We start from the raw sequence: 14685 nt of genomic DNA on the forward strand, positions 1-14685 counted from the left end.
TCATGAGTGACTTTCAACAATAAATGTGTACTGTAGTCTTCTTCATGGAAAAATAAGACATCCCCTGAAAATAAGACCCAGGGCATATTTTGGCATTTCAAAAAATATAAGAGAGTGCCTTATAATCGGGGAAACAGGGTACTACAATGATGGGAATAGTCATGATTTTATTGCTCACCAAAACTTCCATGGAGCAATCAGCTCTGGCACCCCCATTCCTTGTGTATTCTGTATTTTTATCTGACAAGAAGACACAAGAGGGAGCGTTATACGAAATGTCTTGTATGAGGATTTATCCACAGGTATATAACTTGGACTTCTGTGCTAAGAAACCCCAACCATAAACTCAAACAACAACCGTTCATAACTAGTTAATAGAAGTCTGTCGTTCAAGCAAAATTGTGCTGCATGCCGGTTCTTGTCAGGATTCCTCCAGATGTAGAGAGAGGCATTGTAGCTCCTTGAAGTTGTATGTGTTAGGCAGCAGCAACATATTTTGTGTACATTGACTCCGCTCAATACTTTCAATTTTATTTGATTTGACTGTAGGTGATTCAGTACTCATTGTCATCAGCAGGGGGTGCAAGCACAGTCCCGCCAACTTATGATTGGTAAGTATGAAACTGGATGAACATTTTTAAAACACTTTTGATAATCAAAGTTAAGCTAAAGTTCCACTTTAAAAATTTGGCATCAGGCAGGGCTTTATAGCAGCATGGGACAGGCTATGTCCCTGCCTGATCATCGTCCTATCTGTCAAGTTTCACTGAGCTGCACATGCCTAACCTGGCCAATCAAGATGGCTAAAGATTGGAAAGCAAGGGAGAAGAAGGAGGAAGATGGTGTTTTGGTGTTTTATATATATATATATATATCAGACCAAAAAGAGGGACAAGGGAGGAAAGTGGGGCAAAGTGATCTGCATGGTTCAGTTTCTTCACATAAAACTATATATAATACTGGCTTTGTGCACTGGCAGGGTCATGGTGGAACAGAAAATATTATTCCCCAAACTGTTGCCATAAATCTGGAAATCTAACATGTCTTTGTAGACTTTTTTTTACCAAACCCTTCTGAAGGGAGAACTCTGGGGAAGTGTCCACATACTGTTGGCGTTATGATGTTGGTGTTTCCCACATTCTGTAGGTTATTCTACGGTGAATTTATACTTCTGTCTGGGGTTTCCCTTTGAAAGCAACCATTGTTTACAATTGTTTTGTCTTGAATAACAGCCCTAAAGCGTTAGGATAAAATGTCTTATACAATCATGGTTTTAAAAAAATCCATTCTTCCATAATAATCACCAGCACAAAGCTGCAAGTGCCTTTAGTTCATTATTGTACCATTTACTTTATTAAGTTGGGCAAGTGCCCAGAATTTGACATCAGAACTAGAAGCTGCTGTCCAAAACCAGTTTGCCTGGATAACCTGGGTTTTACTGGTCGGACATGCATCATTTAATAAGCAAATTCTTCCAGCCCATGAAGTCCTGGTCTTTCATTGTGTAGCACATTACCTTGTGTAACGGCTAAAATAAATTGATTGAGTTAGCTAATAAAAATATGAAATCAAATCTTGTAAAAAGCAAGTTCCACTTAATTTATTGGGGCCTCCTTTGTATTTAGCAGTGTATAAAAGTGCTTGTTTGTTCTTAAGTTGAATTTGTAAGTCAGAACAGGTACATTATTTTAATAAATTCAATTAGGACAGATGTTTGTCTCAACATATTATTAGACAGCATGGTGTCAGTTACTGTAAAAAAATCATCACTGTGAGTAAATCACAATCAAAGCAAAAAAAAAAATAAAAAAAAATTATGGAGCCTAGAGGTTCAATAACTTCTTGGTCATTAAAGAGTTACAAGAGGTTTTAGAACAGCAAAAGATTTTTTCTGCAAGTCATGTAAACCCTAGCCCCCCTCCCCCCCTCCCCATCAAGCCTCTGTCTGCACACAAACAAGCAGGGGGTCCCTGTTCGTATCTAGGAGTCGTCCTTGTGTTGGATGTCCTTAACCCAGGGACTACCTGTACAAGGAGCCAGCCAATTCAAGCAATGGCAAGAAGCATGTCTATAGGGAGAGTGCAGAGCAACAGAGAAAAGTTGGCCTGGAGCTATTTAGGTGAAGGGTCGTATGACAGGGTAGGAAGGCAAGGCAGGAAATGCAGTGGTTAAGTGTTCAAAAAAAAAAAAGAGGGCCGGAAAATTAAAAAAAAAAAAAAAAATTATGTGGGAAAATTGGATGGTTGGGATTGGGGGGTTATTGGTGCAGGGAGGAGAGTTGGACAAGGGTTTTAAAGTAAACACGAAGGGAGGGGAGAAGCAATAATTTTGGGAGCGAGCAACTCCCACCCTCCCTCCCTCTTGTTTTTAGTAATGCTTGGGCTTTTTGTCATAGCAGCGGGGCGGGTTTTGTTAGGTCCATGAAGGGGTTAAGGTTCGGGAAAAAAGGGAACAAAGGGGGTAGGGTCTATCAGGGGATGGGCTTTGTTTCGGTAGTGGTGGTCCTGCACAACACTTGGTTGTCGTGGGGGCTAGTTGTTAAAAGGGGTTATCCGCTATTTGTCCGCGAGGTGGTGGGATAGCGGCTGGGGGCCTGGTTAATGAGCGGAGGTACTTGGTAAAAGGATTAGGAGGGGAGGAATTGTTTCATGGACCTAAAAAGATAACAATGGCAGGGTGAAAAGGAGGCTGTCATGAAAGTTGTTGTTTAATGTTTTTTCATATGTTGGTGTATATATATAAAGCTATGTTAATATATACAATGTTAATAAAATGAGCTGCTATGGCCAATTTAATGCAACAGGTGGTATTGTGTATTTAATGGGGAAGTTGGGTTAGGTTGGAGAAGGTGCAGTTCATGGGTTCCTCTGCCTTGCCCACTTTAGTCATGAGCACAGCACAACATTGCTTTTCTTTCCATTCCAGTCTCAGGCTGGGGTGGGCAGGATGGCCCACAGAGGAAATGGGTTAAATCATGCTGGTCATCTAATGACAGAATAATGACTGCAGGGGAATATTGCAGAAAACACTTCCTTTGTTATTTTATTAGGCATTCATTTTTTTACTACGTTTTCTTTAAAAAAAATTGAAGAATATAATGTAAAAGTAGGCAGAGATTTTGTAAACATTGTTTCTTTGCTTTGAAGAAAGTTTTTTTTCCTTTGAAAGTAATCAATTATCTCTGGATTCTGATTTCATTATTTTGGCAAAAAATGGATGGAAATCTTTTGAAATATATCTGCTTAATGCATTTTTCTGGGTTAGTTTCAATTTGCTAAATTAAGGATAAAAATAAATGAACAAATTGCCCAAAGCAGTTCTGTAAATAACTGAGACATTTTCTTGGGGACACTTCCTGTCTACATGCACCCAGTCCCGCGCAGGACAGGTTTTCTGATGGTGACAGCAGTGGTTCATGCCTGTAGTGTGGCATCTTGTTGTCTCCAATAGAAGCCCAGATGCCAGGGTGACTACAGAGGAGGACAAAGAGGGGACAGGAGCAGAGAGTTGTCACCCTATTACAGGGATTTCATAGGTGTGTGGATTTTTTTTTTATTATTGACATATAAAAGCTTATATGATATTTTAGTGATTAGTTTGTACCAATGTATTTATATTTGTTTGTTTTTTTATAATATGCTTTAATGGATTGTCTGCTCCGTGTTTCTCATTTATATTTTGGTGATTGTTTTTGTGGCACTATTATTTCGGTTTTTGAAGAGCTGTTATTTTAAGCAATTAGATATGATCATATATAATTATTTGGATTGCTCACATAGCTAGTATTAGTAGCATCATATCTATTGTATGTTAAACCCCCGCTGTCAGTATATTGGCACCAGAAACCTGGCAGGTGCCTGACAGTTCTCCAGTTGGGGCTTTTAACAACAAAAAAGTGTTCTCCTGACCTGCAATTCAGACCTGATCCTTAGGCTGACCTACCTCATATTATCTTCTCATTTTGGGTAACCCAGAACACTTACAGCTGAACTCTAGGCAGATATTAAAACTTTTTGCAGCAATGTATTTCTTAATACATCATTTAGTGTCATTTTCTTAAATTTGAATAATAGTACAGTACCTGAATTTGACTTGGTGTTTAAATTTTAGCAAAGTAGTACTTGAATTTCACTTGTTATCCTTTTACGGCCATGTCCAGTGAGGCAATACTATGTGATGGGTTTAAGTGGTTGTCACTGGAAGACAATAATAAAAATATTGTCATTTCTAACACTTCCCTAAAGTGTTTTGTTTATGTCTGTGCCTTTGTTAGAGAGATTCACATCATTTCCTGCACTTACCTGAAATAAGAATTAACCTAACAGGCAGAGAGGCTTTATTCCTCTGCTCATAGCCCGGTACCGTGCAGCTTGATTGGCATTTGCCGAGGAACACCAGAATTGGTAGATTCACCATTGGCACCCTGTTCTCTTCATATAGAGCAGGTTCACATGGAGCATTGTGAAAGATGTGGTGAATGTGATGCTTCCAGCAACATCATCCATCGTGACCGGTTTGGGCAGTTATGGTCTGGGAGGATGTATTCTTGGAAGCTGCACACCACATCAGTCACAGCTAATGATACTAAGACTGTTGCAAGGTCTGGGATAAAGACTTATGTTAGAAATTACACTGGGGCCTGAGTTCCTCCTGGTGCAGAACAATGCCAGCCTCATGTGGTCACTGTCTGTAGGCGGTTCCTGGATGATGAAAGAATTGATGCCATTTATGGTCTTCCACATTCTCCAAACCTGAATTCAGAAGAGACCCTCTAAGACAGTGTGCACCAACTCCAATGAGCACCACAAACTCCAAGAGCTCTCCGATGCCCTGATCCAGGTCTGGATCCAAGTAGATCCAAGTAGATCCAAGTAGATACCCCCAGCCCACCTTTCGATGTCCCATCAGAAACATGGCTAGATGTGTTGTTGGGAGTGTATACAGGTATGTGGGGCCATACACACTGCTAAGGACATCATGAGTTGTTCTAATAAAATTCATACATGTTTGATTAACCTGTGATTTCATTTTTTTACTTTCAGAGTTTTCTTTTTAATCCAGCAGGTTAATGATCTTGGTTTCCATTGACTGACCTTACGTAATTTAATCTCAATTGGCTACATCAATAAAAATGTTTAACTATTTCAGTCATTGTGATCTAATTGTGATTTCAGCATATCTTTATTTTTTTTTTCCAGCAGTGTAGTTTTTCCTAAAATTACACAAGGTTCTAGGAGGAAGTAGTCTATAGTGTTCACTGATAATTGTGGGATAAAAATAATATTTTGAATTAATGTTCCCTCCCTGGGTGTTCCCTTGGCACGACGGCAGGTATGGGCCTGTGTTGGACGGTTTGCAAAGGGCACAGTCTCCTGTGTTGCACACGTACTGAGCTGTGTCATAAGGAATGCTTTTGTCCAGTTTGTAATGATGGTAATTACTAGCACAGATTAATCTTCCTGAGCACCCCTGTTAGGTTGTGCCATGGAGGAAGGTGACCCTGTGCCATGCTCAGTGTTCGAATGGGAAAACCTGGATGAAGTCTTGTACCTGAAGGAGACGTGTACACAGTGCCAAGGTGGCTCGTCCTGTCATTGTGACAAATCAGGTGATTTCATTTTAACTTCTAGTCTTACCACATAGATCTAATGCAAGGAATTCTCTGTATGTATAAATAATCAGATGTTACCACGTAGCTTATTTTATCTAAAGTCTAAATATAAGCACCCTCCAAATATGCACAGATATTTAAAGAAGACTTAAAAAGAATTGGGTTTTGGCTTTGAATGATTAGAATATAATTAGATAGGTTTTTAGTTCTTTCCATAAGTCCATTACATTTTCTAGCCTTTCTCTACTCTACTGATGAAAATAATATTTGTTCCTGTGTGGTGAAATTGTTGTCAATGGAACAAAAAATGAGGGGGACTGATCCATACATAGCAGTAAATTATTGACAGGCACCTTCTCACTCTATCCAAAATGTAAAAAAATAAATCTGGATAGATTGGACTCGATGTGCATGTCTGTGGCTGTTTTTTTATAATGCTTATTCCTTATGTTAATAATGATGGCAATACACAGCAACATAAATGTAACAGCAAATTCAATCACTTTCAGCACTTTAGTACAATAATCATCAAACAGATGCAACTTGCCACCATCCCTGCTGATTAGATACAGATTTATTATTGTCTTCTGTTTTATTGTTGGTGCAAATAAAATCCAGCTAAAGTTTCCATGAGAGGACAGAGTTCAATTTTAAGTTTATTTATTTATTAGACCTTCACAAATATTTCTGTACCTTTCAGAAGTACATTTAGTGGTGCATGAACCTAGCTTTCCAGTAAATCTGCCATGGTAAAGCATAACTTAACAACTATAAATGAGGGCTTGCCCAGAAACATTAATTTTTATCCAGTCAGACAGGCACTTGTAATTAGTATTGGAAAATGTATAATGTGAGAATAAGCTGTAGGCAGGTGCAGCCTCTATATTGTGACCCAACTTATCAGTAACCACCCAAAAGCAGCGTGTGGTTACTGAAAAGTGCTGGGTGGTGCGCCCGGCTAAAAGGGGCTGGGGAGAATGTATGAGAATGAATGGGACTGAAATGTATGAATATCTCAAAATAACCTCTAGTACCAATAATTTTTTGTCTTGCTAAGTTTGCAAATGTTACCAGCCTTATGTGGCAGAGGCCAACAAAACCTGCAACAATGTAGGATCTGTTTTTTTTATCACAACCAGTGGGTGTGAAGTAAAGGAAAAAAACATTTCTCAAGTTGGATTACCATAGAAAACTGTAGCAATATATCACCAACTGTATGGAACTTTTAGCATTCCGTAGCCAGCTTTCCTAAATGTAATTTTAAAAATGTGATTCATCAGGCAGCATGGCAGACTTCTGCAGGGAGACCACTGCTTCCACACATCAAGAGGCCTTCTCTGCCGCATACTGGCTGGGGACAGGCTTTGTTGTTGCACTTGGAGTGCATTTAGGTGAATCAAACTGGAAATTTGGTTGGGCAAAACATAACAAAATATAACTGTTTCTCATTGGAAACATTCTTATAACTTTTCTTTTTAAACAATTCAAGCAATAATTTAAATTGATTCATTTAAAGAATGTGAACACATACACTTTATCTTTCCTATTACCATGGATGACAAAGTGCAGAAATGTAATTAATTTGGATCTCATCAGATTGTTCTGTGCTCGGTAATAAAACTACAAATTAAACCTTCATGATGTTAGCAGTGAGAGACAATTTATTTCCCTTCATTATTTTAATTTCATTTTTTGTCTGTTTAAAATATTCAGTTTGGCTTTTAGAGAGTGGTACAAGCTTGCCTTATATTTTCTAATGGCAGACTCTCCCCTTTCATTTTCTATGTTTCATGCCCAGTAAAGGGATTGCTCTCCTGTCCTTTTGGTAGTGGTAGACAATTGAAAATTCTTCTGAAACTCATTTTTGGGTGCTATTGAATTTTTAACAGACCCCGGCAGGAAGTTGTTTGCATTGCACTGTATCAGGCTAAACACTGACCGGGTTCTCCCCAGGCACTTTTAGCTGGGCGCACCACCCGGCACTTTTCAGCACCCACCCAGCTAATTTTGGGTGGTTACCAAAGAGTTTGGTCACAATACAGGGGCTGCCACCCACCTACAATTTCTTCCCACCTGGCTTAAAAAAATTCTGGGTTGAGCACTGACTGAAAAATCGTCAAAGCATGAAACCAACTTTCTTGTGACCTTCTAAGGACCCGTCAGCTCCATTTATGTAGGATTGCATACAGTCTTGTTAATGGGCAACAATTATAGCTATACTTTTGCTAATTTTGGGGAAAAGTCACCCCCAACTCGGCACTCCCCCACCTCCCTATTCATCCACTGAAGAAGACAAAAAAATCCACAATGGTCTGGACCCTGTTTTTTTACAGCATTATTCAGGTCCACAGATATTTTACTTTATAATGATGTCCGGTTGTTCATGCATTGTCTACACTACTTTCCCAGAATCTGATCCACAATTTTTGGAGTGATGTCATGTTGCCCTCCCCTCTGCCAGCAGTGCCAGCTCTCATAGGGCCTTTACTGGGGGTGGCTTCCATTTTCTCTTCTATGGTGGGTGGCTAAAGTGGAGTTTGTCCATGATGGCACCAAATTCTTGCCCATAACTTTGACTGTGGATGTGTGAGTTCATTTTGCAGCTGGGTGAAGATTATGTAAAAAAATGTGATTCTAGCTGTATTTTAGGAATTCTAGTGAGTAATGTATTGTATGTATCTAAGGTTCCCATCCAGGAATTCAAACACTTTTACTTTTCTTGTATTGTAGGGTTATATTGGAATGTCTGTGTCTCAAGAGTCCTCCACAATATAACCAGCTGTGAACGTGGCTTTTATTATAGAGATTTCATAATCAGGTAGTGAAGGAGGTGCATAGATAAGGCACATAGTCATTTATTAATCAGGCGATAAAGTCCATATTTACATATCACCTTGGCTCTGACTTTCTACATCCTAATACCAATGTCACACAGAATAGACATATCAATTCAAGAAAACCAGGGGCAATCTGAATATTTGGAGATAGTACAGCAGATTTTACTGATTTCCAACCAAATAAAACAAATGAGAATTTAGTAGCTAATCACAAAGACAGCTTTTCAAGCTTCTGATTGGATGTGTTGGTAAATATTGATGGAAATCACATGAATGTATGGTCAAGTACATTAGATTGAAACAAATGTATCCGATGTATCCGATGAACTGCTATATATAATATATTTTTGTTTTATTTGTTACATGTTTAAAGACATACCCCAGGCAAAACTTTGGTTTTTGTTTTAAGTGAACTGTGGGAAAGGGCTAGGATTCTGGCAATGGCTTTTACTTCTCCCTGTTCTCTACTTTCTTTACTGTGACACACATTACTTGAAACTTTTTGCATTCAGTGTTCTTCTGTACAATACGGTCTCCAGGAAAACAGCAGCCATTGACCAGGAAAATCTGACATCTGGTGTCTGTCTTTATTTTTATTAGCCAGTGGATGAAATGGTCATCATGTGGTTGCAGGTACATTGTTAGAAGTGCTCTGATTTCAAACTGGTGTAAGGTCTTTACTGACTACAGGAAGTGGCAGTTCACAAAATAAATTGCAAACATTTCTGGAGGAGATCTAAACTGTGAAAACAAATGAAAGCTTCAAATAAAGATACCAAATTGTTCATATAAGTGTACAGGCCATAACAAGAACACAGCTTTATCGATGTAGTTGCTGACATAAAACGTGTTTATTACTTGAGTTCAGATATAGTTTAAAGGATCCTGTCACTTCTGTCTAACACTTTAGGACATGTCCGATAGCTCATCTATTGCTGTGGTTTCTACTGGCAACTGCAAAGTCATAACTATGTATTACTATGATGTGAAATCCATCATGAATAATTTACTGGATACACTCAGCTCTGCCCATGGGCAGCTTGTACTGTCTTGCACTACATCCGATTCTATTGTGTACAAGCAGAACTACTGAAGCGGTTATAAATGCCTTGTATCATCAGCTTTCTCCTGATACCTGTTCAAAGTTTTAGTGCCTATAGACACAGCAGGCATCAAATGTCTGTGTAACCCTTAGAAATGTTTGCAGTAAAATTCATTTGTGAAAATAAACAAAAGCGTTGTTTTGCCCTTAGGCTGTCTGTACATGCGTGTGTGACTGAGAGCACGTAATAAGGAGCTATTCTCATTTCTCCATGTTCCTGCAGTTAAACAGATTAATTTTAATGCATAAAAATGCATTTTGTAGATATCATTTTGACCTGCATGACTTGTCAACATCTATACCCGGCTGTAAAGTGTAAAACTTTTTAACTACATCACATGAATATTGTTGATTTATTTTTAGTAAATTTGAACAGGCAAATGTTGGATCCCTTTCCAAACAGTGCCTACAGGTAGAGGTAGTATACTTGGTGATATAAAAACCACACTGATAATTTGCCTTTCCAATTATGGATGTATTTAAATATGAATATAAGTATAATGGAAAAATTGTAGCCTTGGCCACAGAAGATGCTTTTGCACAAAATCAACTTTGAAGGCATCAAGGACTGCCTACCACTCTGACAACAAAATTGTCTTCAATTGCAAAATGTTTAAATATATAACCAACTTTTGGACCCTTCATTCTCATTAAGCACACTGTATTGCAGAACTCATAGCCAACATAATTACTGTAGGTTGTCTATGCCCTGAAATGTTAAAGTAACCCCAGCCAATAACCTTTTCACCACTACGATTCACAATTGGTAAAAGGTTGTTCTGAAAAATTGCCAGAAATGTTTGCCTATACCCTGGCCAAGGATCTTTATCTTAGATTTATCTGTCCATATCACAGAAAGTTTAATATTTCCTACACCTTTGCCTTTATGGTAAAAGACAAACTTTAGCATTGCTTCATTGTTCTACTTGGATTGCAAAATCTTTTACGTGGCCTCTGATGAATTTTAAATTGGTGCATTCTCTTTCCAAATGCAAATTAATCGACTTTGGCACTAACTGTGACAATAGTTACCTAAGTATCCTGCAGTGTGTTTATAGAGGCTATAAGATTTTGGTCTTTAGCAGTTTTGATTGGTCATGATGATGGAGTTTTAAATATGATTGGTTCCATTGTATTATCTCCAGGGAGGTGCATATGACGGGCACCTCATCTGGAACTCCTTAATTTAATGTCATGGATTTGAAGTTGTAACAAATGTAGGGGTGATACTTTTTTCACATTAAATCTGCATTTCTGTTAGCTTAGAGTATGAGAATTAAAACACCATGTCAATTTTGTGTCATACTTGCAAAAATATCAGTTTTTTATGTAGTCTTAATGTGTTTAAATGAAGATCTGATTTTTTGCCTGTTGAAAAGTAGGGGGGAAAAAAGCAACAATTTCTGTAAAAGTGTGCTTACTTTTTTACAATACTGTGTGTATTCAGTGGGTTCAAAACATGCCAGCTCACCAGTTGCTTGTTGATAGTTTCCAGTTTACTCACTGTACTCCTCTTTTACATTGTTCTCCGGTATCTGTGACCTACAAAACACATGCTCCCCTTGATATTGAGACGATGAGGTATTTTACTGACTGGATCATCAGGGGGAAAAAAAGCATGTAAAAAAACAAACAAACAAATACATCCAATACATTTGATAGCTGGTACACTGCAATATATTAGATGTTTGTTCTATAGTCTACAGAAGCAGTTCTCATTTTTTACCAGCAGGTGTCAGTATTACAGTGGATTTATTCCATGCCTATCACACTGTATAATTCAATATTACAAACTAGTTTAATGTGTTGCACATTTCCTGTAGTTGTTCTCTGCAGTTAATCACACTGACAGCTATTTTTGGATTTTTAATTAGTGTGCGATCTTCTATGTACATTAGGAAAATCTGTTTAGGCCACAGGGGGTCATAAAGTTAAGGCGCCAGACTTCATACCCAACTCACTGAGGTCTCCGCTTTTCTGCAAATTTAATAATTTTTCTTATTAAACATTTCCAGTGTATAATGATGCAGGAAGCCAGTCTTTTTTGTCTCTTTTATTTTGTTTTGTTTTAGTTATTTACATTATAACTGGTAGATTTGTAGCTTTGTAATATTTTTAACTTGCGGCTTCACACATCTAAGGCATTTGCTTTTCTAAAACTCTTTATTGGTTAAAAACACAAATCCATATATACACAATTAGTTAAATGGCATGTATGATAACTGCAATTGTAGCTGATTCTTACCTGCTTTGGTTCTCTACTGAAACAGCACATATCTTCAGATTGAAAGCCCAATTTCATCCTCCCACCCCCTCCTGGCTTATATTGTATGTCAAAATTCGCTAAAACAAAATATTTTCACTTAGCAAGTAGGGATAAAAAAAATTAAAGAATCAAATATTAATAAAACCAGTTTTTGCTGCAATATTCAGTTTTATTCCAGAGGTCTTCCATGCAGTATCTTTTTCCACCACTAGATGTCATCGGTCTAATGCCCAGCACTGCATTTAAAATATAATAATCTGTTGATGTATTTATTAATTACAGAGCTGCATTAATTCTGCCTTATTAATATTCATAGTCTACTGCTTCAAAAAAACTTTAATTCAAGCCCTGTAGTAATGACTCAAAATATATTATCACTGAAAATACAGTGTATTCTCCCTTTAAGTACAGATTTAAAGAAATTTGAACCATTTTTTCTAATGTACAATGATTCAGAGATCATTGACTGCTCTCCAGAGATAATTCCTTTTGACATTAATTCATATATATTGATTTTTCATCTCTAGCTTAATAATAAAAGCCGGGGTCAGCGTAGCGTAGATGTGCTATCTTTAAGTCTCTAATAAAGAAGAATATGAGGCGGTAGCCCCCCTAGACAATAGTTTTTTGCCCCCAGAACCTATGGCAGCCATAGCTGTCTGCTTCTCACACTGAGCTCACCAAGACGCCTGCAGAAAAGGAATCTTATTTTTACTTACTCATCCTTCCTTCTTCTAATTTACTCTGACAGATGAATGGGATGACCAGGAGCTCCCGGAATTGTCATGTGGGTCACACAGGCTCAGAGGATTGAGGGAACACTGACCCAGCGCCTTTCTTAATGGCACACAAGCAATCGAATAAATCACCGCAATGCAGCAGAGTTTTTAAAGCTACACTGTCTACTTTTATAGCCTGTCATGTGTTTGATGCGTATTCTTATCCCCATTTATTTTTAATCACACTCAGATTTTATTAACATTTTTGTTCTTTTGACTTTGCTCACGTTTTCTGTGTACAGGAGTTTCAGAACAGTTTAAACAGTCTCCTTCCATATACCCCGGCCTCTGTCCTTAAAGCAGATCTCCAGCCTTAGCTTTAGTCTTGTACAGTAAAGGCTCTACTTATGTGCTGAAATGGCATACTACTAATCATTAGAAGCTGCAGCAAGTCAGAGCTCTTCTGGTTTCCTGGCTGAAGGACATCCAGTGTCGCCTAGCAATTTTCTTCCCAGCATGACTTTCCTTGACGCTGGGCTTTTATTGAATTTAAGGGGACATTTTTAAACTTGCCTAACTCCTCCCAAGAGTCTGTCATCTGCTTTCATCAGAACTAAAGGCCCTTGGGGGGAGTACTGAGGTAGGGTGCTTTACAGTTTTCAGAAAGCTATGTGTAGCACCCTGCCAGAACTTGCCACCAGCCTTGATCTACCTACATTAGACCTACCTTCCTCATTCCTCAAAGGACTTGGCATGTTTTTTCAGCAATTCTTTTCTTTTCAGTACTGTGAACTCCGTTTGGTACTGTGACTCCTCAGAATCTATTGACTCAATTTCTTTCTCACCTTCTCTGATTTTGGTGGTCCCTATTGAGACAGAGGGAGATGCTGATGTGATTATGTGCTGTGAAATGAAGACATCATGAAGAGTCTTCAGGTTTCCAGGTTGTGATGCTGGGTATGATTTAACCCAGAGGACATCTTGTAGCAAAAATAGGTAGTGTGGGTGAAATTTGTGGATTAAGGTCAAGTATTGCAGCATTTTTTATATTTTTTAACCCCAATGAATAAACAAAATATAAACCTGTTGGAGTATAAACACCAACCCTCGCAATGCACACACTTAAAGAGTACCTGTCTGTTGATATTGGGATTGTTAAAAAGGATACAATTGTTAATGAGGCATAAAATGAGGACGGTGTTCTACTTTAATCCTTTTGATTGTTATCCCTATTGCCCAGTCCATGGGTTATGATAGAGTAGCACTTCCACAATCTGTCGGCTACATTGTACTGTGCAATAATCGTCTGTTTGTATTACATAAGAGATCACGCCGAACCCTCTTCATGTTAATAACAATCACAGAGCATTCTGTACATTTCACAGCATTCAGACTGTTAACAGGAAGTGAAGTGTAGAAATAAGTGAAACTCAGCAAAACCAGAAAAAAACATTTACTGTACAGTGCTGGGTAATTTCAGGGGTTCTCAAATCCCTATTTTGTAGTATGGAAGCTGCTCTGACGGAAAAGCTACACGGTTGTGAAACCTGGGTAGGAGCAGCAGCAATTTCCAGTCTCAAGGCTGAGCTGAACTCCAAAGAGAACCAGACATGAGCTAGAAAGCTCCAAATTACATTTGTATGGTTTTATATATTTCACATTTGCTAGGCATCCTTCATTGTGCGACTTTGGTTTCATTTAACTCTGCAAGCACCAAATAAAGTAACTTAATGGACTTGTAAGCTGTTGTAAGCTACCTAAAGTGTAACTAAAACTTGGTTTTCCTTCCCTGCACTGTCTGGGGCCTTGGTAATGAGATTTTCTGACCGAGTCTCTCCACCAATGACCCTGCATTGGATGACACATTATTAACGGATGATGTAGAAACCCTTCAGCATCTTGAACATATTGGATATAAAAACATTTATTAATTTGGAAATGCAGAAGCAAATCACTTTGGTTGACAGGGTTACAACAAAATAATATAAATTGCAGGGCCACCGGTGGACACAAGCGCTGCCCCTTTTACTCCGACAGGAGAATTATACCAAAACATTATGGCAGGTGGTGTGTGCTTTTTTCAATGGTTTTATTCGATGAGACATATCAATGGGATTTTTAAACCAGTCTCAAAACTCCTCAGGAAGCAG

At 38.3% G+C, this 14685-nt stretch overlaps 1 protein-coding gene across 2 annotated transcripts in view; it reads left to right on the plus strand.

Annotated features, from left to right (window-relative positions):
* The window catches only part of FGD4 (FYVE, RhoGEF and PH domain containing 4), a 96872-nt gene that overhangs the window by 7458 nt on the left and 74729 nt on the right, over positions 1 to 14685 (plus strand). Inside the window, exon 1 of one of the 2 annotated variants that reach the window (XM_072400239.1) lies at positions 5395 to 5608. The exons of the other annotated variant lie outside the window; for it this stretch is intronic. Within the exon in view, the coding sequence (XP_072256340.1) occupies positions 5485 to 5608 (124 nt within the window). The 5' untranslated portion in view covers positions 5395 to 5484. Of the gene's footprint in view, positions 1 to 5394; positions 5609 to 14685 lie in introns of those variants that run through there. 2 annotated transcript variants of the gene reach the window in all.

The sequence above is a fragment of the Pyxicephalus adspersus genome, chromosome 2 (assembly GCF_032062135.1).
Source record: "Pyxicephalus adspersus chromosome 2, UCB_Pads_2.0, whole genome shotgun sequence".
Classification (NCBI taxonomy): domain Eukaryota; kingdom Metazoa; phylum Chordata; class Amphibia; order Anura; family Pyxicephalidae; genus Pyxicephalus; species Pyxicephalus adspersus.